At 34.1% G+C, this 23,298-nt stretch overlaps 6 protein-coding genes across 6 annotated transcripts; 4 read left to right on the forward strand and 2 right to left on the reverse strand.

The window, feature by feature from the left end:
* Window positions 1-3,266: 3,266 nt before the first annotated feature.
* LOC112700946 (uncharacterized) lies at window positions 3,267-6,679 on the forward strand. Its single transcript, XM_025751812.3, has 7 exons — window positions 3,267-4,549; window positions 4,791-4,925; window positions 5,018-5,166; window positions 5,254-5,464; window positions 5,631-5,868; window positions 5,971-6,118; window positions 6,226-6,679. The coding sequence occupies exons 1-7, from the start codon at window positions 3,439-3,441 to the stop codon at window positions 6,529-6,531; spliced, it is 2,298 nt and encodes a 765-aa protein (XP_025607597.1). The 5' UTR covers window positions 3,267-3,438; the 3' UTR covers window positions 6,532-6,679.
* Window positions 6,662-9,905, reverse strand: LOC112700979 (uncharacterized). The gene is made up of 8 exons (XM_025751815.3): window positions 9,120-9,905; window positions 8,923-8,988; window positions 8,578-8,620; window positions 8,014-8,068; window positions 7,785-7,833; window positions 7,483-7,550; window positions 7,229-7,337; window positions 6,662-7,038 (listed from the first exon to the last, which is right to left on the reverse strand). Exons 1-8 carry the CDS (start codon window positions 9,324-9,326, stop codon window positions 6,925-6,927), a joined length of 711 nt encoding a protein of 236 aa, XP_025607600.1. The 5' UTR covers window positions 9,327-9,905; the 3' UTR covers window positions 6,662-6,924.
* Window positions 9,906-11,275: 1,370 nt separating this feature from the next.
* On the forward strand, window positions 11,276-14,584 carry LOC112700930 (uncharacterized). The gene is made up of 7 exons (XM_025751811.3): window positions 11,276-12,528; window positions 12,691-12,801; window positions 12,903-13,090; window positions 13,240-13,450; window positions 13,616-13,853; window positions 13,932-14,082; window positions 14,174-14,584. Exons 1-7 carry the CDS (start codon window positions 11,415-11,417, stop codon window positions 14,474-14,476), a joined length of 2,316 nt encoding a protein of 771 aa, XP_025607596.1. The 5' UTR covers window positions 11,276-11,414; the 3' UTR covers window positions 14,477-14,584.
* A 106-nt stretch (window positions 14,585-14,690) lies between these two features.
* Window positions 14,691-16,809, forward strand: LOC112700963 (nod factor hydrolase protein 1-like). Its single transcript, XM_025751813.3, has 2 exons — window positions 14,691-16,237; window positions 16,443-16,809. Exons 1-2 carry the CDS (start codon window positions 15,148-15,150, stop codon window positions 16,466-16,468), a joined length of 1,116 nt encoding a protein of 371 aa, XP_025607598.1. The 5' UTR covers window positions 14,691-15,147; the 3' UTR covers window positions 16,469-16,809.
* On the reverse strand, window positions 16,791-20,733 carry LOC112701013 (uncharacterized). The gene is made up of 9 exons (XM_025751820.3): window positions 20,409-20,733; window positions 19,547-19,631; window positions 19,119-19,193; window positions 18,998-19,034; window positions 18,365-18,448; window positions 18,181-18,241; window positions 17,946-18,052; window positions 17,492-17,557; window positions 16,791-17,104 (listed from the first exon to the last, which is right to left on the reverse strand). Exons 1-9 carry the CDS (start codon window positions 20,476-20,478, stop codon window positions 17,006-17,008), a joined length of 684 nt encoding a protein of 227 aa, XP_025607605.1. The 5' UTR covers window positions 20,479-20,733; the 3' UTR covers window positions 16,791-17,005.
* Window positions 20,734-21,756: 1,023 nt separating this feature from the next.
* LOC112701032 (large ribosomal subunit protein eL39) lies at window positions 21,757-22,448 on the forward strand. Its single transcript, XM_025751836.3, has 3 exons — window positions 21,757-21,893; window positions 21,996-22,099; window positions 22,191-22,448. The coding sequence occupies exons 1-3, from the start codon at window positions 21,891-21,893 to the stop codon at window positions 22,237-22,239; spliced, it is 156 nt and encodes a 51-aa protein (XP_025607621.1). The 5' UTR covers window positions 21,757-21,890; the 3' UTR covers window positions 22,240-22,448.
* The last annotated feature ends 850 nt before the right edge of the window (window positions 22,449-23,298 follow it).

Below are 23,298 nucleotides of genomic sequence, written 5' to 3' on the forward strand. Positions count from 1 at the left end.
AAATTTTATTTCATTTAAATTTATTTTTCTCTTTATTTCATTTGTCATTTATCAAATATTTGTTGTAATTTGTGTTGATTGTTAGGGGTGCAAGATACAAGCTACTGTTCGGAAGACTATGATTTATAAATTCAAAGAACTTCTCTCTAAAAGTATATAAGTAGAACTGGATTGCAAGTTACAGTTGAAAAAAATATACCCATTTGCAATTTAAAAGACACTATATAATAGGTACTGGATTGTAAGTTATAGTTGAGAAAAATATACTCATTTACTTAAAAGGCACACAATATACTTAACTGATTGTCCTGATCTTACATATTGTGACTTGAAATGTATATCTTGACTTCTAATATTTTTTCTACTTTTCATTCTGTATATAAAAATGGGATAGTGATCACATTACCATGGCTTCTGAATTGAAAATTTTAAAAGTTATACCCAAGTTCACAGTGATGTTTAATGGCACTATATTTATTGGCAATCTTAAAAAGATCTTGGAAAGTCTGAGAAAAATGACAAGGATCAAAAATTTAAAAATAAGAAAAATAAGGAGAAAAAATATGGAGACATCAAATCAGTTGCCAGATAATGACAGAAAGACAAGTAAGCATGAATTGATCTCTAAAGCAAAGGAGGAGGTAATTTTTATATGTAAATGATAAATTATATATTATGATTGTTCTGGTTATTTTTGAGATAACATTAAATTGATGCTTTCTATAGGTTGAAGCTGGGTATAAGGCTGCATCGTTTGCCCCAAATATTACGGAGAGGAGACAAATGCAATCTGAAATACTCTCTTCTTTGTTTGAGACGTATTTTCGCATTCTGAAGTACACAATATATTCTATAACAATTAGGTTTGTATTTATATAATATGTTTGTATATTTGTATTACAGTAAAGTACCATTAATTGTTGGATTGATAGGGGGTGATAATTTTTTTATTATTTAATATTTAAAATCAGAGAAAAGAAAACTTTTTTTTTGAAAAAATATTAATTATTAAAAAATTTTAATTTTGAGACATCTAGATGTGTTTGATAAATGCAATATATAAAATAACTTTTTTTATTAAATAACTTTTTTAATCTTTGGATTACTCATGCCATGTTTCTTAATTTTGACCTTTCTATTTTTTTTATTTTTAAAAGATATAATTTAATGTCTTTGGAATAATAAAATATTTTTGTTGTAAAAAGTAAAAAAATCTATAAAATTTAATGTTTCAATTCTAACTCATGTCGTCCTTATTTTGTATTTTACTATTTTTTATTTTCGTAATTTTTGTTTATCTTTTTTTTACAATCAAATTGAGTTTCAAATTCACCTGTGTGCCTTTTTAAATAACAATTCATTAAAAATTTTTAATCTATTTTCATAAAAATTTATGCACTGAATTTATATCTGAAATTTATTTTTGTTGTCACACACAATAGTTAAAGTTGAAAAAGAATATAAGAAATAGTAGTTGAGCTTTTGTGATTGTGACTTCCGTAGTCCCAATTCAATGCAACAATATTTTAGAATAAAATTTTAAGAGTGAATTTTTTCTTTTATCATTTTAATTCTAAATAATCTTTAAGTTGATACGGGATTGAGTGAGTCATAATCTTATAACTTTTATTATTGTTTTTTGTTATTCCTTTTTCCATCTTTACTATTCTACATGTTCTATAGTACTTGAATTTGCTATTTTGGGTTGAAAATTTTGTTGTTGAAAATTTGATCCTGTAGCTACTGTTGTTTTGATTAATAAATAACAAACATTTATTAGTTCTTGATCATGATATGTATTGATAGTTGGATATTAGAGTGTAGTAATTATAGTAAAATATTATTTGTTGTATCAAGAAAAGGTATAAATTAGGACTAGAGGTAAGCCGAGCATACAGTTGGGTACATATGTTTTCTATCCGTGCATTGCACATATTTCAATGAAGAATAGAAGAGAAAGCAAGAAAAAAAAAGACTATTCTCTTTCATTTAAGTTAGGATTTTGATTAAAAGGTAGTGGTTGAGAAATTTGTAGAAATGAGTTGAAGTTGGGCAAAAGAAGTTTTACACTTATCGGTCTTCTTTTTTCTTTGATCTTAGAAAATAACAAGTTTGATGAGATATTTTAAATATCCATTCTTTTTTTTCTCTTTCTTCAATTAGTATTTAAATAGAATAAAAGGTCAAAGTAGTATTTTTTTCAAATCCTTACATTTTTTGTCTTTTTATGCATTTGGCCCTCTCTTTTTGATAGACCTCTATTAGCATTTAAAAATGACAACTTATATTTTTGTAAAATAAATTTTTTATCTAAGATATAAATTATTTTAACACGATAAATCAAAGAATTTTTTTAATATACATAAATTATATTGGTTATGGTTCTTATTCATGTTTATCTTTTGAATTGTATTGTTTATATTTTTAAGTTGTATTCGTATAATTTATGAAGTTGAATAAGATATAATGTACTGTGAGACATGACATGTATAGCCAATTTTAAAAAGTGCTCGTCAAAATGAATGTTTCAAAAAACATAAATACTTATGCAAATTGTGAGAAATTAAAAAAAGATACTTATATATTTTGAGTTGTAATATACTAAAAAAATCTATTACATTTAATTAATAATTCAACTCATTAGACTACTTATGTATTTTGGGCCAATTTTTCAACCCGTGCATTGGACGAGTCTTCCAGTATAATCCATGGGTGCAATTAAGTTTTGGAGCCTCCTAGGTCCTACGTTGATGCGACTTCCTTGCCTATTGTTGAATATATTACTTTTCCTACTAAATAACCAAAGAAAATTATGCATTTCGTATCATAATACGACACCAACAAAAAAATACTAAATAATAATAGAGAGAAAAGATCTTGAAATCTAAATTTGTTTATGTTAACTTAACTTGTTTATGGCTGTTAAGCACGTACCACGGATGTCAACTACTACTGTATGTAGCTTCTCTCTTGTTAAGAGAACCTCGGAGATAGAGTGATCGAATACTAGAGTGGCAAGCTGAATATTTATATTTTCTTTATATACAAATTACTTCAACCAATTTTATTTGAATAATTATAAATAAAATAAATACATACATAATACGAGATACTATACAGTATATGAAAAAGTATATACATTATTGAACTTTTTAACTAACCACTTCAAATACGAAAGAATAAGGAGATAGACCCGGTCATCATATTATGTATTGTTGTCACATTTGAATCCTTTTTGGTTTATTCCAAAGAAATAATTAACAATAAAATCAGATCAAATAAATTCAACATTCCCACACGGCCAATTATCCTTGAATAACAAAAAATTAAAAGGTAATAATAATAATAAAAATGAAGCAATAACTAATAACCATGCATATACCTTTATTTCTCATCTCTATTCTCTGTTCTCTTAGTACCAACGATAATTAAGTCAAAATGCTGCGGTGTTCTTGTACCACAAAAACTCCCATCTTCCTCTTCCTCTTTCTCATCTTCCACTTTCAGATTCTCTTCTACCAAGCACACTCTTGGATAAAAGCTGGTTACTGGTTTTATGGTTCTGAATTTCCCGTTTCTAACATAGAAACTTCTCTCTACACTCACCTCCTATGCGCTTTTGCTGATGTCAACGCTTCAACCTATGAACTTTCCATCCCTTCCGATGCTGCAGCATCATTTCCTTCTTTCACAGCCACTCTCAAGCACACCAATCCATCTCTCTCTACACTTCTTTCCATCGGTGGTGGTACTGCTGACCCAACTGTCTTATCTTCCATGGTAAGCAATGCTTCTTCAAGAAAATCATTCATTCACTCTTCAATAACACTCGCTAGAACCTATGGCTTCCAAGGCCTTGATCTTTCATGGGTTTCTGCTAACACTACCAATGACTTGAAAAACATGGGACTGCTCTTTCAAGAGTGGAGAGAAGCTGCAAAATCTGAGGCAATAAACTCCACCAACAATAATAATCAAGAACTGATTTTAACTGCGGCTGTTCCATATCAACCAGGTTCTGATTTTGGTTCTTACCCTGTGGAGTCTATTAGTGATAACTTGAATTGGGTAAATGTTTTGGATTATGATTACTACACACCTCAATCAACAAATTTCACTGGAGCTCATTCAGCCTTGTATGATCCTTCTAGTGATGTCAACACAGACACCGGAATCAAGCGATGGATAGATAGTGGGGTATCTGCTAGTAAGTTGGTTTTGTCGTTACCATTCTATGGATATGCATGGAAGCTTAGGAACCAAAGGGAGAATGGAATAGGTGCAGCAGCAACAGGTCCAGCAATCACAAAAGAAGGAGACATGACCTACAAGGATATCAAGGATTATGTTCAAAGATATGAAGCAACTGTGTTGTATAATGCTACTTACGTGGTCAATTATTTTTCAGTTGGGTCAAATTGGATAGGATTTGATGATGTGAATGCTGTTAAAACCAAGGTGTCTTATGCTAAAGAAAAGAAACTAGGTGGTTATGTTGTATGGCAAGTTCCCTATGATGATGACAAATGGCAGCTTTCTACTGCTGCAGGTAAAGAAACTAACACTGAAAATTAATAACTAATTTGATTCCTTTCTTTTTTCTGCATAATTACTTGTGAGAAATGATCAAAGTTTACTGTTTTTCACCGTCATTTTTAGCCATCAACCTAATTCCTTTAATCTAGTAATCTAACAATATATTTGACTAACTTAATGGCCTAAAACAATAAATTCTGATGGCCTTCTAGTATTTCTCGTTACTTATTATTATGGATATTATTTTTTCTCAGCTCAACAGGTGGTTGGCGGCGGAGAACACCATAATTGGCGGTTACCGGTGGTGATCACTTTGACAAGTGCTGTATGTATTATTGTGTTGGGTTTCATAATTTACTACATAAGAAGGAGACTAGTAAAACCAAAGGGTAAGTTCTTGTTGACCTGAGATTACTCAACATTGGTGGTGCTCTTGGTTGAAACTAAGACACTGAATTTTGTATATTCATTTGTTACTTAGGAATCATGATTGCGGCTAGAGATGCAGGACATTTTCCTGATTGTGTTCCTGATGTGCAAGTCTTTAGCTTATGTGATATTGAGTTAGCCACTGATAGATTTTTGATTGAAAACAAGCTTGGTCAGGGTGGCTATGGTCCTGTTTACAAGGTACAGAATCTAACTACAGCACATTAATCCTAAGATAATGATATCTAATTACTGATATTAAGTACAGTGCCTATTTGATTTCTGCAGGGAATATTACCAGATGGCAGGGAAATAGCAGTGAAGAAGTTATCAAAGACTTCATCACAAGGGTTTGAAGAATTCAAGAATGAGGTAACACTCACTGCAAGGCTACAGCATGTGAATCTTGTTCGGTTGTTGGGTTTTTACATTGATAGAGAAGAACAGATGCTGGTGTATGAGTACATGCCAAACAAAAGCCTTGACTACTATCTATTTGGTCAGTAATCTTCACTTGTCTAAACACTAAATGAGTGAATATGTAACATATTGTTTCAAGTTTTGATGTTTTAGTAGCTGCTCATATAAATGATATACGATCAAAGGATAAATTATGGACAAGACAATTAACCAGCATTTTGATCCATGAATTGCTTCTATATCAGACCCTATCAGGCGGCTTCTTCTGGATTGGAGCAAGCGTGTAGCTATTATTGAGGGTGTTACTCAGGGACTACTTTATCTACAAGAATATTCTAGATTAACAATAATTCATAGAGATATAAAAGCTAGCAACATTCTGTTAGATGGTGAGATGAAACCAAAGATTTCAGATTTTGGTATGGCAAGAATATTCTCAAAAGATGAGCAAGAAGCAAACACGGCCAAGATTGTTGGAACATAGTAAGCTTTTTATTGGACCTAATTAAAATATTTCCTCTAGAAGATTTTTTCTTTTCATCTAGCTTTCTAATGCATCATATTGCTTGTATTTGTCTAATGCAGTGGTTACGTATCTCCTGAATACCTTAAAAAAGGCTTGTATTCGGTAAAATCCGATGTGTATAGCTTTGGAGTTCTACTTCTGCAGATTATAGGTGGTAAGGTAACAAGATATTATGGCGAGCACGAAAACTTAACCTTGATGGAATATGTAAGTAAAGATACTATCTATCGCATGTGATTAATGTTCTATATAGTTTTGTTTGATTTTAACTAAGAAGTCCATGGTTGTGACTAATGAGGAATTGGTTTCTTCAGGCTCATGATTTGTGGAAAGAAGGAAGAGGCATGGAGTTTGCGGATCCTTTTCTTGATGACACAGCTTCAGGCTGCAAAATATTGAGGTGCATACAAATAGGTCTATTATGTGTGCAAGAAGATGCCAATGACAGGCCTTCTGTGTTGGAAATTTCTTCAATGTTAAGAAGTGAAACTGTTCTTGCTACACCAAAGAAGCCAGCGTTTTCAAGAGAAAAAGACATGCAGGAGCACGGTGAATTTGTTATGAAGCAAGAACATTATTCGGTTAACGAAGCAACAATGTCTGAGACTGTAGCAAGATAGTGCTGGAAAAATCTTTTGGGCGTGTAATTTTTAACTTTTTTATTTTTTATTTTCATTCTTGTACAATGTCAGTAATGTTCATGCAAAGCTTTGCTTACAATTCTCAGTTTGTTGATTGATTGGACTAATATTAGAACTTTCACAAAAATTCTGAATTAAGACTTAACCAAATATCCAAGAACAAACTTGCACAAGAAATTGTCCACTTGTGTACATGATTTCAATTTGAAAAATACATTAAATACAACAAAAAGAAAATACAAATGTTAGGGGACTAACATTTTTTCCTTGCGCTTAACTTGCATTTGAACCAATACTAGTTAATTTTTCCATTTTTCATTCACAAGGAAAAATGAGAAGATGAATCAAAATTTCCTGTGGCCAATCGGGACTTCATGTTTGTTTGACATGCTGCGATCTAGCACAAGCAAGAACAAAGACACATGATGCTACCAATCCCACCAAGTACCCACCTATTGCTCCATAGCTCACACAAATAGGCCATTCCTAACAAATAATGGAACATTATTAAGAACATGATGGCCAAACAGATTAAAAATAGTTTTAGTTAGTATAAGAGTAATGTTACATCTAAAGTGAACTCTCTTCATAGGAATAGAAGAAATTATAGACACATGACCAGTGGTAAGTAACTTGTGAGTTGAGATGAGAAAAGAGTTTATAAAAAGGAGATTACCTGCCATGGCCTCTCCCAGTCAAGTGGCATTGGCCAAGCCCCAAACCAGCCCCCAATAACTGCTCCATGAGCTGGCAAACAAATCAAATACTCTACAGATCCATTTGGCCTACATGTGAATACAAGAAGAGGGGGAAAATGTAAGGAAAATACAAGAATGTCTGTGTTTGTGCAGCATGGTAAGAAAGTTTTTTCTCTTTTTTTTTTTTTAATGAAGAAACATGGTAAGGAAACAAAAAATACAAGAATCATACTGTGTTTGTGCAAAGATCCGCTTCCAATGAGCCCATGATGAACCAAGAACACATGATGCTGGAACTGTCTGTTATAGTACAAAATGTGAGTTTATACACTTAATTTATACACAATCACGAGCCACAGGCCTAAAAGAAATCTGGTAATAATACATCTGAAAACTGTTTTCAAGAATGCAAAGTATCCCCGAAAAATCAATGTACAAAAATACATTACACCACACAAGTGAAATATAAAACAACAATAGTGTAGTCTTCAAGAAGATGTAAAATAAGAAAATGGTAATAAAATAGACACTCACTGTGAACAATGACATCATAAGAGACCAATTTACAGTCTTTGGGAGAAACCTGAGTTCAGAGACTTGCGGAAGTTAGAATTATATAAAATACCACACATTTTGCTTCCATTAGAATATACATACATACTTTTAACCCCTTATTTCCTCCTCAACAACGATAGCATTGCAGTCTTATGCAGATTGAAATAACATAAAACAAAAAACTGTATATACCACTTATTTCACATACTGAAAGGTGACAGGTGCCCCCAAAGCAATAGCTCCTAAACAATTTAGTAGCGCCCCTGTAATAAAAACAGTGAATCAGTTAGCTTAAAAAATTTAAAATGAGTCAGCCAAGAAAGAGCACAACACAAATAGGGATGAGGAAAACACAAAGGAAAAATAAAAATGAGAAAATGATTGTTAATAACTTAGTTTAATTTTAACTACTCTAAAAAAAAGTAGTCCGGTTCACAAGTATCCCGCATTAATGCAGAATCCGGAGAATGGCCGCATCCAAAGATTGTAATATATGCAGCCTAACCTGATAATCACATCAGTGGCCTTTACACGGCTTGAACCTATGACCTTGATTTAACTACTCTAATGCCAGAAAACACTTTTATGGCTCAATCTATAATACATTGACTTCCCAAAAGAAAACTATTTCAAGTTATTGAAGGAAATAACAGGCCAGCAGTACAGTGGCTGTGAAGAAAAACTCAAAAAAGGATAGTACAAACACAAAAAGCTATGACATCCAAATTGATCAAGAACAAAGACAAAAGAGGAAGCATAAGTTTCAACTAACCTATTGGAACTGCTAGCAAGCCACGTCCAACGGCTCGCAGGTACTGCACATGACACACGAAAACCAAACACTAAGAAATTAGATCCTCCAGATGAGGAACCCGCAGTGTTCGAAATTGCTGTATTAGTGATAAATTAAACAACAAACATATATATAAAATATAGGGAAATAAATTTTAAATTTTGAATTCCAATGAACATGAATTTCCTACTAGATTATTATCACTATCAGATGAAGATAAAGGCTTTTTCCATTTTTTTTTTCTTTTTCTTTTTTCCTCATGTGCTTCCGACTAAGTTCAGAACATCATATAAGGGGGAAATTTTTGAAGAAAATGTAAGCTACCATGCATTGCCGGGGATTCTGTCGATAGCGACTGTAGAGAAGGATCACAATTGGAAGCTCCACAAGCTGGGATTTAAAAAAGAAAAACGATGCAGAATAAGGCAATAAGAAAGATTTGTTTTTCTTCCAAAAAAAGGAATAAACGGAGCATTACAAAAACATTGAGAACAGAATAACTAGGGAGGAATAGAAGGTACCCAGATGAAGAAGATGGTGCGAGAAGGATCAGTGACGAGGTCTATAGAGAAGCCACTATTAGCTACATAGAACGCTAAACCCAACCCCAAAACGGAAGAAAGCGTGACGATGAATGCCTCTGAAGGTGAGATTTTCGGTGGCGAGGAGGCATCTACCGTTGAGGGTTTAGTTACCGTCGTTTTCTCTCTCTTTTTCCGGCGATCCATGGAGGAGAACACTGCGACTCCGAGATCCAATGGATCCAAGCTGTAGTGTTAAGGAATGTTGACTTGTCTTGGGCCTAGCCCATACAATTAAGTTGGGCTTTTAATGTTCACTTTAACTCTCGCAAACCATGTTATTCCACTCACTCAAGTATTTGTGTCACTGGTATTAAAATTAAGAAATTTTTTATGTCACATACTGTTTTGAATAAATTCTGTACAATTGAGAACTTTCCATCTTCTTCTTTATTTTATTTTTTTTCTTCTTATTTTACCTACTTATAAATTTTCTTATTTTGTATTTTTAACAAAAAAAATCAAATAAAAAATAATGCAATATATATAAAAGAGGAGAGGAGGTGAAAATAAAAAAACTGCAGCAACAATGAGAAGATGATAATAAAGACGAAACACCTGGGAAAAAAAAAACAAAGAACGCAAATAAAAAAAAAGTTTATAATTTACGCACACGTAACATGAGAAATTTTTATTGACATCAGATCAACTTAATCGAATTTATGTGATAAAAATCTTTGAGAGAGAGAGAGAGAGAGAGAGAGAGAGCTTAAACCTAACACAACTGGAATGAAGAATAGCTTGCTTAGTATTGAATATTGATTAAAAATATGTTGACCAAAAAGCCCTATAATACGTTAAAGGTCAAATGTAACAAAGACTGGAAACAGTAAATTGCACTTTTAAATTGACTTCATAACTATGACATTTGTACGTTAAAAATTAAAAATACATATTAAAATATCAATATATATTAAAATCATGTAAATAATATATTTATATTTATAAATAAATACGTAATAATTAATTTGTGGTGTGTATACAGTTATACACTGTACCAGCATGGTTGATATTTTTGTTGGCAGCGTCTTAGAAAGTTCCACTTTCCACGGAGATAAACTCAAAGCGGTCCCTTCAAATCTATCAAATGAAGACTTAGGCGGTGAAGGAATACGAATGCAAATTTTCTTTTATTAAAGTACTTTTCTACTTTATTCCATAACAAAAAATTTTGCTGATGAATAAGTTTTGATAAAATTATTGAAAAAATGCGTCTGACGTGGTGACGCATAAGAAGATATGTGTGACAAAATTTGAGCTGCTAAAGACAAAAATATAAAAGGAGATGCTGTATTTAAACAGCAATCTTTAAAAAAATGCGTTCAATGAAGTTTGAGTTGAGAGCGACAAAAATATAAAGGGAAATGTTGTGTTTGAGCAGCGATTTTCAAAAAATACGTGCGGTGGAGTTTGAGCTGTCGGCAGCAAAAATACAAAGGGAGATGCTGTGGTTGTGGTTGAGCAGCGATCTTAAAAAAAAATAAAAAAAATAAGCGCGTAGAGCGCAATAAAATTGATCTTTAGAGAGCGCGTATAGCGTAATAAGAGTGGTTTAAGGGCGCGTATAGCGCAATAAAAAATGTGCGTGGAGCGCAATAAGAGTGCAGATAGAACTGGTGAAACAGAATGCAGACTTGACTGCTGAAAACAAAATACAGATGAAATTTTTGAAACAGATAAAACAGTTGGAAGAAGGCGCAGACAGGTCATAGTAACTATTCCATGAATGATAGTTGTTTTCTGTTAGAAAAGGTATAACCAAGACTGATTTTGGATTTTTACTTGGATGGACGTAATAGAGATCGGTTGAATTCTGAACTAAATTAAAAGATTGATTATTTATCATGGAAGAAGGTTAAAAAAAAAGGTAGGATGATTTTTTTATCGAAAAAATGATAGCTTATGTACCACCATAATAAAATTGTGAAAGAATACGAAAAATAAAATATTTATTAATTATTGATTAATTGAATTGAATTGAAGTGTGAAGGACTTTTTTTATTTTTATTTTAAAAAAATAAATTTTATTAATTATTAATTAATTAAATTAAATTTATGTATTCTATTTGTTGAATTTGTGGAGGACAAAATTTTTTCTATTCTTGTCATGAGTTGAGTTAAGGTAGAATTTAATATCTTCAACGTGGAACTGCAAGCTCTGCTTCCTTCTGGATTCTAGAAATACTTGATGTGGACTTGAATCATAACTTTTCACATACAACTTTGCCACTAGTGATGGCTTCAACATCAATGCTTAGTTGCTTCTTCTTACTCATCTTCCTTCCTCTCACTCTCAGATATCACACTGTTGCACACACTGCATCATCATCGACATGGGTCAAAGCTGGTTATTACTATTCTGCCAGTGAAATCTCCGCTTCAGACATCAAATCCACACTCTTCACTCACCTCTTATGCGCTTTTTCCTTCATTAACTCGACCAACTATAACATCTTCATCAACGCTTCTGAACTTCACAAGTTCTCAGCCTTCACCCAAACAGTTAAGTTCCAAAACCCAACTGTTTCAACGCTTCTATCCATCTGGGCTGGTGGCAGAGACAACACTTTCCTTTTCTCAATGCTAAACCAATCTTCTCATAGAAAATCCTTCATTCATTCTTCTATTACAACAGCAAGGTCACATGGTTTTCAAGGCATAGAACTTAATGGAGCATCTCCAGTACCGGCTTCGGAGCTTGCCGATTTCGGGAAACTTCTGGAGGAGTGGCGAGCTGCCATAACTTCTGAGGCAAGAAACTCCAGTAAACCTGAGTTACTGTTAGTGATGGCGGGTTACTACCTTAGAGCTTCAGATTCAACGAGTTACCCTTTTGATTCAATGCAGAGGAACTTGGATTGGGTGCATTTTCTGGCATATGATTACTATGTTCCTACAAAGAACAATATCACGGGTTTTCATGCAGCTTTGTATGGTCCAACTAATTGGGACAACACTGATTCTGGTATCAAAGAATGGAGAAGAAGGGGATTCTCATCTAACAAGCTTGTAATTGGGTTGCCTTATCATGGATATGCATGGACACTTGTGAATCAAGGGGAGAATTGCATCGCGGCACCAGCATCGGGACCTGCCATTACAAGCGACGGTTCCATGGGTTATAAGTTGATAAAGAGTTTTCTTAGAAGCTTCGGGAATAATGGTGTTGCTTCAAGATTTAATAACAATTTTGTGGTGGATGAGTTCACAGTTGCAGCCACCATTTGGGTTGATTTTGATGATGTGGATTCAATCAGAGCCAACGTTTCTTATGCCAAGGAAAAGGGACTTCTTGGCTACAGTGTGTTCCAACTTGCCAACGATGACAATTGGGTCCTTTCAAAGGCAGGCGAGTTTAATTACCAAAAAACATTGTCCAAAATTGGATTATGATCATGTTTTTCAGCATAGCAAATAATTGGTTGTATATTTGTGGTGCTGTGTGTACAATGTTCTTCCTAGTTTCTACAATAACATTTTCATCCCTTCATTTTGCAACAATATCCTGCAGCTCAAGAAGTAGATGAAGATCATCATAAGAGGAGGTTGTTGATAATTGTTCTGCTATCAACAGTAACTGTCATAATTCTGTTGGGAATAGTGTTTTGCTACTGCCACAGTGGTAAGGACGAAGCAAAGTAACATCCTATTAATCATATCACAAGATTGACATATTTTGCAATTTCCCATAAGATTTATTTCTCATTCTTTTGTATTTTGCAGGAACCGCAGCCACCATTACAAAAGCATTATACAAAATAAGGAAATGTTTATCAGGAGCTGAACAAGATCATGTAGAAGGGAATGGTTCTGACTTGACTGCATTCAGTTATCTCACAATCAAAATGGCAACAAATAACTTCTCAAGAGATAATAAACTTGGAGAGGGTGGATTTGGCACGGTTTATAAGGTAAAATTTGAATACTTCAGGCTTTTCATTTCCCTTCAAATAATGCAGTTCTGCTTCTGTTTCCTGGAAAATAAACTGTCTTTTTTACCCCCTTTTCTTCTGCTCTTGGATAACTAGCTATTCATATACTTATATGTTAATATTTTCAGGGAAAATTACGAAAGGGGCAGGAGATAGCTGTGAAAAGGCTCTCAGAAAGCTCGAATCAAGGCCTAGAAGAGTTCAAAAATGAAATCACGCTTACAGCAAGATTACAACATGTGAATTTGGTTAGACTTCTGGGTTACTGCACAAAAAGGGATGAGAAGATTTTGATCTATGAATACCTACCAAACAAAAGCTTAGATCATTTTCTCTTTGGTCTGTTACATTACTTGCCCCCCTATTAAGTTATTACATGTATACCTTATTCTTTTAGTCTTGCTGGAAAACTCGATCAGAGTTGAAATCAGAGTTTATTCTTAGACCGAGTGTTTTTGCTTCTATATTCTGTAGAGTAATAATTCAGAATTAAACTCAATGCAGATCCAAGGAAATCAATTCTTTTAGACTGGAGCAAGCGTGCCAACATCATTGAAGGGGTTACTCAAGGCCTTCTTTATCTCCAAGAGTACTCAAATTTCACCATAATCCACCGAGATCTCAAAGCCAGTAATATTTTATTAGACCATAATATGAATCCCAAGATATCAGATTTTGGGATGGCAAGAATTTTCAGGAAATATGACCTTGAAGCAAACACAAGCAGGATTGTTGGGACATAGTATGTAAATTAGAAATGATGATGACTTATCATGCTTAATCCTTCATGTCTCTAATGAGTTCATACTTGTTTTTGCAGCGGTTATGTACCTCCTGAGTATGTGAGAAAAGGCATATACTCGACGAAGTACGATGTTTATAGCTTTGGAGTTCTTCTGTTGCAAATCATAAGTGGGAAGAGGACTTCATGTTACTATGGACCACATGAAAATATGAACCTGTTGGAATATGTAAGTTATTGGATTATATATTTTATTTTCTGTGACTAATATATGTTTCTTGTCTTATGATCCATAAAATGGTTTTGATTCATCATTTCAGGCATATGAGCTGTGGATGGAGGGAAGAGGTGTGGAATTTTTAGACCCTTCATTAGATGATACAACATCAGCGTGTAAACTCATGAGATGCATGCAAGTAGCTCTTTTGTGTGTTCAAGAGAACTCTGCAGATAGACCTTCCATGTTGGAAGTTGATTCAATTCTCAAGAATGAAACTGCAGCTATTGGTAGTCCCAAAATGCCTGGTTTTTCAGTGAAGAAACATGAAGATGATGAGAAAGAAAGATCCATAAAATATGTTTCAATTAATGATGTTACAATTTCTCAAATGATACCAAGATGATGATTGCATGGAGCAGAACATGCAATGTAATGCACAGAGAAATTATATTTACACCACTCTGTATATTTTCCTTTTATAATATAAAAGTGTATATATCATTCCGGTTAATTTAAACCTTTCATAATAATATAATATAATAACTAGAGTGGCCGGTCAATGTCATCTCATCATCACACGTTTTAAACCAAACATATTGCAACCATGTTTCTTCCACTAATTGATTCATCTTCTGTTATTCTATTTTTTTATGGCTTTTACCAATCTGGAAAGGCCTCCCATGGCCGACAATAACATTGAGTCACCCACTCGAGTGTTGCAAAGGGACACCTTAAGTCCTTAACTACACCTACCCCCTCCTACCTCCTTCGTTGGTTCTTCATTTGATTTGATGAATGAGGCAAGCTAAGGTACGTATATATAACTAATTAAGTTCTCCAACATGTTAATTTTATAATTATGATGATTCACCCATAAAGATTCCGATCCCTTTGTGGGTCAAATGAATATAGTCGTCACGGACGGCAGTTGCCAGATCAAAACCTTAATTACTAACTAGCTTGCATGCATGGTAACTGTTTCTGACATCTCTTAACTAACAACATGATGCATGGCAGTATATAAATGTGAGCTCCATAAATGGTTATTAAACACACCAAAACGTTAGCGTAATCATGATTAACCATATCCTCCTCACAACAGCAGTTATCATTTTCGCTACTTGTCACACGACAACACTTTCATCACCAGTAAAAGCAATATATTGGTCCGAGAATCAAATATTCCCACCATCATCCATTAACACTTCACTCTTCACCCACGTCTACTACGCTTTCCTCTTCCCAAACAACCTCACCTATGCCCTCCACGTGTCAGACGCAACCGCCTCAACCCTCACAAACTTCACCACCACACTCCGAGCCAAAACTCCTCCGGTCAAGACCATCCTTTCCATCGGCGGTTCCAATAGCAACGCCTCCCTCTTCGCCCTCATCGCTTCCACCGCCGCCACCCGCGCATCCTTCATCAACTCCACCATCCAAGTTTCCAGAACCTTCGGCTTCGACGGCATCGACCTCGACTGGGAGTTCCCTAGGGACTCCAACCAAATGAACGACCTCGGCCAGCTTTTTCATGAATGGCGCCTCGCAATCTCCGCCGACGCCGTCGCCACCCGCCGCCCGCCGCTGCTCCTCACCGCTGCCGTGTACTTCGCGGTGGACTTCTTCCTGTCCTCCACTCCGCCGCACAAGTACCCCGTGGACTCCATCAATCAGAACGTTGACTGGGTCAACGTCATGAGCTACAGCCTTCGCGGCCCCTGGGGCAACGTGACCGGAGCTCCGAGCGGCCTTTTCGACCCGATTCAAAACATAAGCGTTAGTTTCGGGTTGCAGTCGTGGATCCAGGGCGGAGTTGTTCCCGAGAAAGTAGTTATGGGCTTGCCGCTTTATGGGATGACGTGGCAGCTTCAGGATCCGAACGTGCACGGAATTGGTTCTGATGCTACTGGTCCGGGTCCCGGGTTGAACGGTGCAATGGCGTACTTTCAGGTGGTGGAATTTAATAACCAAAGTGGTGCGAAGGTTGCGTATGACGTTGAAACGAGGTCGGTTTATTCATATTCTGGGAGTTCTTGGGTTGGCTACGATGATCCCTTGACGGTTACAGTTAAGGTTGCTTATGCTCAAGCCCTTTGCCTTCGTGGCTATTTTTTTTGGGCTGCTGGCTTTGATACCAGTGACTGGAAAATCTCAACGCAAGGTAAACAAATTCACATATCATCGCAAATATAAACAATTAAGGTTAATGATAACCAATCATCGAAAGATCGTAACCATGATATATACATCATTTTGAAATACGACATTATTTAACCGATAAGAAAATTAATTTCATTTATTTTGATGTTTTAAGTACTATTTTGATCATTAGTACTAAATAACGTTTTTTGTTCGAAAAAATGCAGCTTCCAGGGCTTGGAAACTTGCATGAGATTGGAGATTGTGTGAAGTTAGTTATTTGTGCATTCTTTATAAAAAAAACGTGTTATTTGGACTGTTGGAGAGAATAAAAAAGCTGAGCCGAAGCCAAGGAATTGAAAGCTTGAATAAGTGACAGATAAGAAAGGTCTCCAATTGCACAACAGTGATATTATCTCCTCGTTTAGCTTTTTATTATCTATATTTAATTTGCACACAAGATTAAGTTTACTATATCATGACCTCTATAGTTATACTGACAAGATGAATGAATGAATGAAGTCCGGTAATTGAAAAGGTTATTCCACATGAATATAAAAGAAAACGGTGCTGTATGAAGCATTTTAATACCGATATTATATTATAAAAATACTTGGAAAGAAGATTCAAAATTGCTTTGACGTTGATACTATATGAAAAGGTTACAAAGGGAGCAATCGTGACAACTTACTGCAGAAAAACTGCAGATGGATAACTCACAAGAGCCATATACAGTTGCATTCCGCTTCAAAGTATTCTGGTCTCGAGTTGGCAGATTAAAGGAGTGAAACTAATTTTTCTCTTTTTCTTTCAACCATTCAACAAAATTGTCGATGATAACTGTCCAAGCTTGACTTGAGTCATAATTTTCAAGGTCATGGAAGTCTACCTACAACCACCAAAATATCAAATTTTGTTATGCATATGAGTTATGACCTCTTGAAATGAAATTACCCTACTTCGAACATTCAATTATACAATTGAAGTGCATGATTCATGAATAATATAACACATCATTATATTAAACACGATTCATTGTAGCATAGGCCACATATGCGGATAGCAAAATGAACTCCATGAGTGTGTTTGTTGATAGCTAGTGATTTATTTGACAATGGGGAGCGGGGAAAAAAGTAAACTCAGTTCAAGAAAGTTTAATTTTCCAAATTATATAGTTAGGACCTCATAATATGTCAAAACTTGAGAATTTATAATTTGAAGCTGCAATTAATCGCGATATTAATCCAAACAGAAGGGAGAAGAAGTAAAGCGTCACCTCTTTAAAAAACCGGTAAAAGCTTCTCCATTGATCCATGTTGAGAGCTCTGTAGTCATTCTGGACCTGTCAAAAAGTTATTCCAAGCATCAGCAAATAGTTTGAAGTATATGGATATTAAAGATAGTTTGATACAAAGCCATCAACTAAACTATACAACTCTGCATAAACACCAGGGGTCATCCGGAGAAATCTAATCCATCACTTGGTTTTGTAATAGAGACCTTCCAAGTTAAAGTAGGTAAGGGAAGTACATGAAAAATTTGAAATTTCAGATCATTAACCAAGCATGAAAATTTAACATTTCTATAATTAAGAGTGAAATTATAAACTAATAAAAAATAACATGTTGAAATTCTTCAGAGCCTAATATATTTGTCAGATAGAATATTTACATGTAACTTCACATATTAAGCAAGAAAACATAAATAAGCTTAAATAACTGCTTACCCACCTTTAGATACTCAACTAGTAAATTGACCTGATTGGGGAATTCGGATTTCAGAACAATGTTCAATAGCTCACAGATGGTCTCAATATCTACACTCCTTTGCTTCTCTTCTGAAAGTATTATTCGATGTTAACACCTTTTGGACAGATGAAAAAGAATAGGAGGAAATATTGCAACAAGGGAAAATATATAAATTATATTTCAAATAGAGGCCCAATAAATATAATACTAAGCTTACCTGTTAAACAGTATTGAAATGCGTAGGAATAGAAGTCCTCGAAGCACTCTGGCACCTTCAACTAAACAAGACACATAGAGGGAATAAATAGCACCACAAATCTTCAATCGAGGTCATCCACAGTCAATGGTTAATCTCAGCAAATTAGCAAGAAATTCCTTTACTGAATAAATTATAACAATACCTCTTTATCCAGTCCTTCAATTGCTTTTTTTAATTTTGGGCGTGTGTCGGCTCCTAAACACTTGAGGCCTCTTCGCCACTCATCCTATATGGAGAAAGAAAAAACTGGCGATCAAGATATATCCAGAAACTAAGTGACATTATGGCAGGGAATTCAAGCTGTCTCAACCGATGATGACAAGAATGATGTATTAAGTATGAAAATATTGGTTTGGCCTTGCCATGGCATTAAGCTGCATAGTGTTGTGCTTTCACACAGAAAATTTAAACTTTGACAACCAAATATAACAGGATTGTCAAAATATATGTTTTTTTCCTTTTCTTTAAAAAAAAAAGAAAAGAAAGAAACTCTGACTGTTAGATTCACAAACATTTTAGAATAAAACTCATGATGGCTCCAATATTGAAGGGCATCTCAAGGATTATGCATATAAATATTTCACAAAGTTAATGGTTTAAAATAAATCATTTAGCTGAGGGAATTTATTTCAGTATAAACGTAGGATAGAAGTTTGACATCAGTGAGCATTTAGCTTAATTGACAGTTAGGAATTAATAATGCATGTTGCAAATCTCAATGTTTTCTGCAGTATAATTAAACTATCATTGTAAATCCATACTTCCCTGTACTTACCTTGGAAAAATAACCTTGTTTTTCAGCTTTCATTTTCCTGAGAGAATCATATATTTATTAATGTTAAAAAGGTCAGTTAGATAGACTTAAAGAAGAAACTTATTCATCATCAGTCACGTACCAAGCAAATATCAGCATCCTAACATCTGTATGGTTCACATTCACATCATTACAAAGTGCTTCAATTCCTTCTGGACTGACAAACCAAAGTACACAGCATTGTATTAAGAGTTGCATCAACTTCAACCAGGATGGAGGCACAAATTGTCAAACATGAACAAGCATTCATGCAAAACCATTTCCTCTAATGCTAAATGCTAAATCCCACCAATCAGTTATTTGCCGAGTACAGGACAAAATTTTGCAAACTATAATCACTAAAGGAGCACATGGCTAGTAAAACAAGAAAAGTTTTAAGTAAATAAAAATTGAAAATAATTCATACATAGTCATGCCAAATTCTCGGCTACGAACCAAATAACAGCAAATGCAGGTGCAGGGAAGATGGGAGCAGGGCAGCAGGCATGATTTCAACATCTAAATACTTACTCAATCAATCCCAGCGTCTTATTCACGTATGATTCAAACAGTTGATCAATCCGATTAAATTGGTTTCCCCTTGGCTTCTTTGGTTCTGAATAATAACATGAAATGAAATAATTACACCACCAGAACTCAGCAAGAAGATAGCAGATATTACAAGGGGGAGAAAAAAGAAGATGAAAAGAAAGTTTTCATATTTTAGGAAAGCTATAAACAGTCATTTACAAGTTATAACCAAAGCCTAATTGTTCAGGACAATACATATTGTTACATATTGAGGCATACTTTCTGAACACCTTTTATTTTATTTTATTATTATTCTTTTTTATAATGATACTCAAAATCAGCAGCGAAGTAGAACCAGTATGATTTACCTGGGATGCAGTAATGCAGTTCTTCTTCTACTCTTTGCTTTTGTTATTTTGTTTTTTTTTTCCTCCTTAAATTACATCTAACTCGATGTACTATTAGCCACAACTATATCTACTTATTTCCCACTTAACACTATCAGCAACTTATGCATTTAACATTCATAACATGTGTCTCAATTATTACAGGATCACAACACCAAGAAAAAGCCTTTTCAATTATTTATGGAAGAAAAAAGCTTATTTCTCATTAACTCTTTAAATATTGAAGGGTTTAATGCGCATAAACACAAACAGTTCGTGTTCAACAAAAACAAGATATACAGATTTGAAATCAATCAAGAAGCAAGGAAAACCGAAATTCCTTAACAACAGCACTTGTCACAGACCCAGCAATTAAAAAATTGTTAATGTGAACTTCTTGTTTTCAACTAGTGAAGTTTATGATGTTCTTTTTTTCGCGGGAAGCAATGAGGATAAACGGAAGCACAAATACGAACCAGGACGAACAGAAGAATCAGCATCAGAAGATCTGGTTGGTGGGGCCGATTTTCTCTTGGGGCGAGGCATCTTCGCAAAATGTGCAATCACAAACAGTTAAAATCGGCGATTGAAATCTAATTGATTCGATTCGAAATCCTTCGAAACTGTTGCGAGTGTCTCATAAACCTCTTATTTGCAGAGAAATGGCGAGCGTGAAGACGATGGAAGAAGCATCGCAGATCAAGGTTTAACCAAGGTTTTATTGCTTCGGAAAAATGCAATCACTTTTTCTTTTAAAATTTAATTTTAAATCCGCATGATCAACACAGGTTCTGTTACATCACTTAGATGAGAGTTAAGATTAAATCTCATATCCACAAATTATTATTATCATTTATATCCATAAATAATTAAAATATTAAATATTAAGAATATTTACACATTTAAATACCAAAAAATAAAACTAATTTGACATTAAAAAAAAATTTTATTGATAAAATTATCCCAACCCTAAAATTTTATAAAATTTTTTAAATTAATCCTTATAACCTATAACCTACTCCGCGTGAATTTCCAACTATTCATCGTCACGCCTTCAATATCTAACTCTTGTCATACCTTTCAAATTCTTTCTCATATATTTAATTAGGATATCATTTATTTTTCTTTCTTTCTTCTTTCTTGTGTTATTTTATTTTTTCATATTGACTCTTTTAAGACTGTTTTTTTAAAATAATTTTTGTTTAGTTTTTTCTAAACACTCTCCTTGTTATTTATTAAAAAAAAACTATAAGTTTAATTAATTAAAATGATCATTATTTCATGATAGAAAATAATTTACCTTACCTCCTTAATGAATTTTATCTCTGAAATGCAACTTTCAATTTAATAGAATTAAAATAGGTAAATCATTAATTTAGTACAAAAATATGCATAACATTTGACAAAAATATCTCAAAATAATCTTTCTATTGTTTAGACTTTGAAGTGTCATACAATAAGAGGTTATGAATATTTGTTTATTTTTTGGTTAAGTTGAGAATGTCTGTTATTCATGAAGAAATCGTGGTAAAATAGTAAATAAATTTTAGTGTGAACGTTTTTTTTTCTATATTTTTTATTATAATAATACTTAATTACTAGAAAAAAAATCAGATGCAAAAATAAGATAAATAATAATTTGTTTACATAAAATGGTAGTTTCTTATTGACCTTTTTTTATCCACCTTGAAAACTTCATAAATTAATCTCAATTAGTTTTTTATTTTGCTAGAACATTTATTTATTTTGGACTGGGCTAGTACGCTACTAAGAAAAGCCTCTTACATTTAGCTGAGCCCAACAATGGACTCCATGGCCCAAATAGTTAGCCAATTCAAGATGGGCCTATAACATTCTCCATACTATAAATATCTCTGCAGCTGCCACCAAATTCATTTAGGGTTTCGTCGCCAGGAAGGTTTAGAGCAGCACATCGGTTCCATAATCGGCGCTGAAAAATGGTAAAAGACAATAGTTCTTCTTTCCTGTGTTGTAGTTCTAGCAAGCTTCTGGCTCTTCTGTTTGATTCAATGTTTGATGATGGTTCTTAATTTACTGTGCAGCCTTCACACAAGACTTTTAGGATCAAGAAGAAGTTGGCCAAGAAGATGAGGCAGAACAGGCCCATTCCTTACTGGATCCGCATGAGGACGGATAATACAATCAGGTTCCTGCTTTTCGTTTCGTTCAAATTTATCTGTTAATTTCTTCATCGGAATCTCGGAAATACTGATTGTTGTATCTGTGTGTTTTTTCAGGTATAATGCGAAGCGCAGGCACTGGCGCCGCACCAAACTAGGGTTCTAAGGTGGAACTATCTTCCTTTTCCATTCTAGTTTTGTAGTGGGTTTTAGATTTGTAGTACAATCTATGACATTCGAAGATTGTAACTCAATTATCAGTTTTCAACTCGTTTAATTTTCATTTCACAATGGATCTGTTATCTTTTTGGTTTGCAATTTATGTGAAACGAACAATTGTTATGATGTTTTCAATGTGATACTTTGGTGATGATACTCAGTTGTCTTGCTTCATGATTATTTATAATTTATATTTATGATACTATGAATGTTAATTGGCGCTGAATCCCTTATTTATATTTGTCATGATGTTTCCTGAAATTGAAGATGTAGTACTTGTTTTCTAGCTGGCGGTTTGTAATTGAGGATTTCTATGTGTGCTTATTTAAAAGATGTTTGGTTTACAACAAGTTTGCGGGTTGTTTGCTGGTTAAGCACGCAAACACTGATTTGTTTTGTTTCAACTGGTTAAGCTGCCTCGTCACATAAAAATTTTTATCTTTTATTGACACATAAAGGGTCTGCATGCCTATGGGCAATTCGGTTTGTCGATGGTATACGAACCCTACTAAAGTTCTTGTACACATTAATTTTAATCTGGTAATATTTTTGGGGTACTATTTTTAGTTTTCTATCTAGGTTAGAATTGAATTCGGTATATTGATTTAAATGAGAATAGTTAAATATATTTGTAGGGAATACGGGAAAATACAATTACTCCATAGTGTAAATTTCTTGTAAGGTTGGTCAATTATGTGTATTTCAAGTAGGGATGGCAACGGGTCCCCATGGGGGCGGGGACATGCCCCCCGCCCCCCGCCCCCGCCTCCATTATTCGTCCCCGTCCCCGCCCCATCCCCGTGACGGGTAACGGGGGCCCCATATCCGCCGGGGACCCGGGTCTCCGCGGATATCCGCGGATTTTTATAAAAAAATAATAAAAATTGAAAAAAATTAGAAAAAAATTTAAAAAATAGTGTATTGTATATAATTTAGTATTTTACTTACATCAATATCTACTTCAATATTATGAATTACATGTATAGCACTCAAATGCTTAACCAAA

This window comes from Arachis hypogaea, chromosome 1 (genome assembly GCF_003086295.3).
Source record: "Arachis hypogaea cultivar Tifrunner chromosome 1, arahy.Tifrunner.gnm2.J5K5, whole genome shotgun sequence".
NCBI classification, from domain to species: Eukaryota; Viridiplantae; Streptophyta; class Magnoliopsida; order Fabales; family Fabaceae; genus Arachis; species Arachis hypogaea.

Coding starts and splice junctions, on each gene's coding strand:
- LOC112700930 (XM_025751811.3), top strand. CDS start 11,415: ATGGCTTCAACATCAATGCTTAGTTGCTTCTTCTTACTCATCTTCCTT. Junction 13,091..13,239: donor GATTTGGCACGGTTTATAAG/GTAAAATTTGAA, acceptor TAATATTTTCAG/GGAAAATTACGAAAGGGGCA. Junction 13,451..13,615: donor CTTAGATCATTTTCTCTTTG/GTCTGTTACATT, acceptor AACTCAATGCAG/ATCCAAGGAAATCAATTCTT.
- LOC112701032 (XM_025751836.3), top strand. Junction 22,100..22,190: donor AGGACGGATAATACAATCAG/GTTCCTGCTTTT, acceptor GTGTTTTTTCAG/GTATAATGCGAAGCGCAGGC.
- LOC112700946 (XM_025751812.3), top strand. CDS start 3,439: ATGCTGCGGTGTTCTTGTACCACAAAAACTCCCATCTTCCTCTTCCTC. Junction 4,926..5,017: donor GAGACTAGTAAAACCAAAGG/GTAAGTTCTTGT, acceptor TTTGTTACTTAG/GAATCATGATTGCGGCTAGA. Junction 5,167..5,253: donor GCTATGGTCCTGTTTACAAG/GTACAGAATCTA, acceptor TGATTTCTGCAG/GGAATATTACCAGATGGCAG.
- LOC112700963 (XM_025751813.3), top strand. CDS start 15,148: ATGATTAACCATATCCTCCTCACAACAGCAGTTATCATTTTCGCTACT. Junction 16,238..16,442: donor CTGGAAAATCTCAACGCAAG/GTAAACAAATTC, acceptor GAAAAAATGCAG/CTTCCAGGGCTTGGAAACTT.
- LOC112701013 (XM_025751820.3), bottom strand. CDS start 20,478: ATGCCTCGCCCCAAGAGAAAATCGGCCCCACCAACCAGATCTTCTGAT. Junction 19,632..20,408: donor TGATTCTTCTGTTCGTCCTG/GTTCGTATTTGT, acceptor GTTATTATTCAG/AACCAAAGAAGCCAAGGGGA. Junction 17,558..17,945: donor TACTAGTTGAGTATCTAAAG/GTGGGTAAGCAG, acceptor ACTTTTTGACAG/GTCCAGAATGACTACAGAGC.
- LOC112700979 (XM_025751815.3), bottom strand. CDS start 9,326: ATGGATCGCCGGAAAAAGAGAGAGAAAACGACGGTAACTAAACCCTCA. Junction 8,989..9,119: donor GCACCATCTTCTTCATCTGG/GTACCTTCTATT, acceptor TTTAAATCCCAG/CTTGTGGAGCTTCCAATTGT. Junction 8,069..8,577: donor CTTGCTAGCAGTTCCAATAG/GTTAGTTGAAAC, acceptor TTTTTATTACAG/GGGCGCTACTAAATTGTTTA.